This window comes from Saprolegnia parasitica, assembly GCF_000151545.1.
Source record: "Saprolegnia parasitica CBS 223.65 unplaced genomic scaffold supercont2.1376, whole genome shotgun sequence".
Taxonomy (NCBI): domain Eukaryota; phylum Oomycota; class Saprolegniomycetes; order Saprolegniales; family Saprolegniaceae; genus Saprolegnia; species Saprolegnia parasitica.
The window spans coordinates 1-2,074 of record NW_012157770.1 but is presented as its reverse complement, the minus strand read 5'-3'; the positions used below and the strand labels follow the sequence as shown (position 1 = coordinate 2,074).

Genomic DNA, 2,074 nt, shown 5'->3' with positions numbered 1-2,074 from the left:
GCATCTTCTCGCGTGGTACCACTGGTTTCTGGCGCGGGCGTGGACGTCGCTGGATGAGCTGCAAGAAGACGACTGCGCGATGGACCTCGAGGCCGAGGGAATGGCACATGCTGACGCGGATTCAACGACATTTGCGCCAGTGACATCGACTTTGCTATCCACAGACGCGGTCCGCAGCGACAACCAAGTCGATGACGCGCCATCGACGACGCCAGACTCGCTCGACACCGTGCTGCACATGATTGACGGCTACATCGACTGGCTCGCAGCATCGCCGCGCGAGCTCATCGAGGTCGACACCAACAAGAACAACAACAACCAGCCCGAAGGCGACGACGGAAAGGTCAAAGGACGAGCCGATTTGACGCCCGAAGTCGACACCGAGATTGCGATGACAACAACGACGTTAGCCAGGACAAAACCACCGGCGAAACTGGCGCGAAGCAAGCCGCCAACATCCAAGCTCGGTCATTTGGCCGCTGTCGCGCCAGCCAAGGCAGCGAAGCGGCCACCGAAAGTAGGCGCCGAAAGCGACACCCGCCCGCGCTTTGTGACCGTGTCCCGCAAGCGCAGTTACTTTTCAAAGGCTTAAAGGAGGTAAACTTTCGGGCTTTGGCGCCCTCGAGGATTGGCTTGTCGTTCATGCGTTGATGTACGTTTACTGGATTACCTTGCGAAGCTTGTTGGCGTGGGGTCGACGCCTGGGCCCGGACGAGCCTGATAAAATGAAGTATTTTTCAAGCTCCGTCAGTCGTAAAGCGTGCCACCCTTCTTTATCTAGAACCCGTGAGTTGGTTCAACTTGGGTGCTAGAAGCGACACAGTTATACGAGGGAATAGTACGTTAAGTCGTAATTTTATGCCCTCGGGGGTACTCGTCGCTATGAGGTTGATTCTTCTGGTCGTGTTGTGTCTGGTTTGGTCACGCCATGCCAGGCTGATGCCAGCGTGTATCGCTGGAGAGTTCTGACTCCAGGAACCCGGTATGTGCGTCGTGTAGATAGGATAGGGCTAGGTGCCATCCATGTACAGATTAAGTCCGGTAGCAACCCCTTTGCAGCCTCTTGGCGATGGTCTCATCCGACACAGCTTATCTTTCTATCCTCAGCGCCACCATCCTTCATCGTCTCACTTCACAATCTGCCTTTGTAGCGTAATTCAATACAACTGCCTGCTTCCTCAAAAATCGCTCTTCCCCCGCTGCGTTGTCTGCGTCGTTCCGTGGAAGCCACCACAGTCGTCGCTCTCTGGTCGTCGCCCGGGATTTGCATCAGGTCGGTCCATGTCCAGTAGCGCTGCGGTATCACTGGTGCCACGGGTCGAGATCGCCTCGGATTGCGGTGTCGAATATTGCACTTCTGAGGGGACAATACATTGTACACAGTACCGTACTCCGTCGACACTGGAATCTACAAGACGTACCGGTAGGTATGTAGCTGGTTGTCCCTACCGACCACGCATGCACTTAAAAACCGGTGGCGGACCGGCTAACAGTGTCCCTGCCACAGATCGCGTTTGGACGCATTTGATTGGCCAAGTCCAAAGCAGCACGCCACGGATTGGTTGTATCTTTTGACATATCTTTGATTCGGCTCCAAGCCCCTCAGTTCCAGATTTGCAGCGTCGCATGAAGAGCCTCTTCGTGCTCGCAGCGTTGGCCGCCGCGTCGGTCGCGGCGACGCCCGACCCGACCTACTGCCCCAACATCTTTTACCAGGCCGGCAACCTCATTCTGCAGAGCCCATTCCTCCTCTCGCAGGACGCCAGTGTCACCAATGCATGGTGCGTCGCGTAGCCATGCCGCAAGAGCTGACTCTTTACGTAGCCACTCGTGCATTGCCAAGCTGGCGGCGCAGCAGACGTACGCACCCTTGTGTTACGTCATCGGCATGCCCGGCTACGACCCAGCGTACTCGATTGCGCAGGACTGCCACTGCCTCTCGCTCGGGCTCACGGAGGCGTGTGCGCAAGCGTGTTTGCCCAACCCGATTTGCTCGGCCAGCTCGGTGCGCTCCGAGTGCACGGCGTGCGTCGCCAAGAACGCCCCGTCGACCTGCGACCGCAACGCCTGGTCG

General features: G+C 57.4%; 2 protein-coding genes across 2 annotated transcripts; both read left to right on the top strand.

The window, feature by feature from the left end:
- Positions 1–79: 79 nt before the first annotated feature.
- SPRG_18677 (hypothetical protein) lies at positions 80–592 on the top strand (the record flags this gene model as incomplete). Its single annotated transcript, XM_012358118.1, has 1 exon — positions 80–592. One exon carries the CDS (start codon positions 80–82, stop codon positions 590–592), a length of 513 nt encoding a protein of 170 aa, XP_012213508.1.
- A 1,034-nt stretch (positions 593–1,626) lies between these two features.
- On the top strand, positions 1,627–2,046 carry SPRG_18676 (hypothetical protein; the record flags this gene model as incomplete). Its single annotated transcript, XM_012358117.1, has 2 exons — positions 1,627–1,781; positions 1,825–2,046. Coding segments are annotated over 2 exons (377 nt in total), but the record flags the coding sequence as incomplete, so codon positions are not given.
- Positions 2,047–2,074: the final 28 nt, after the last annotated feature.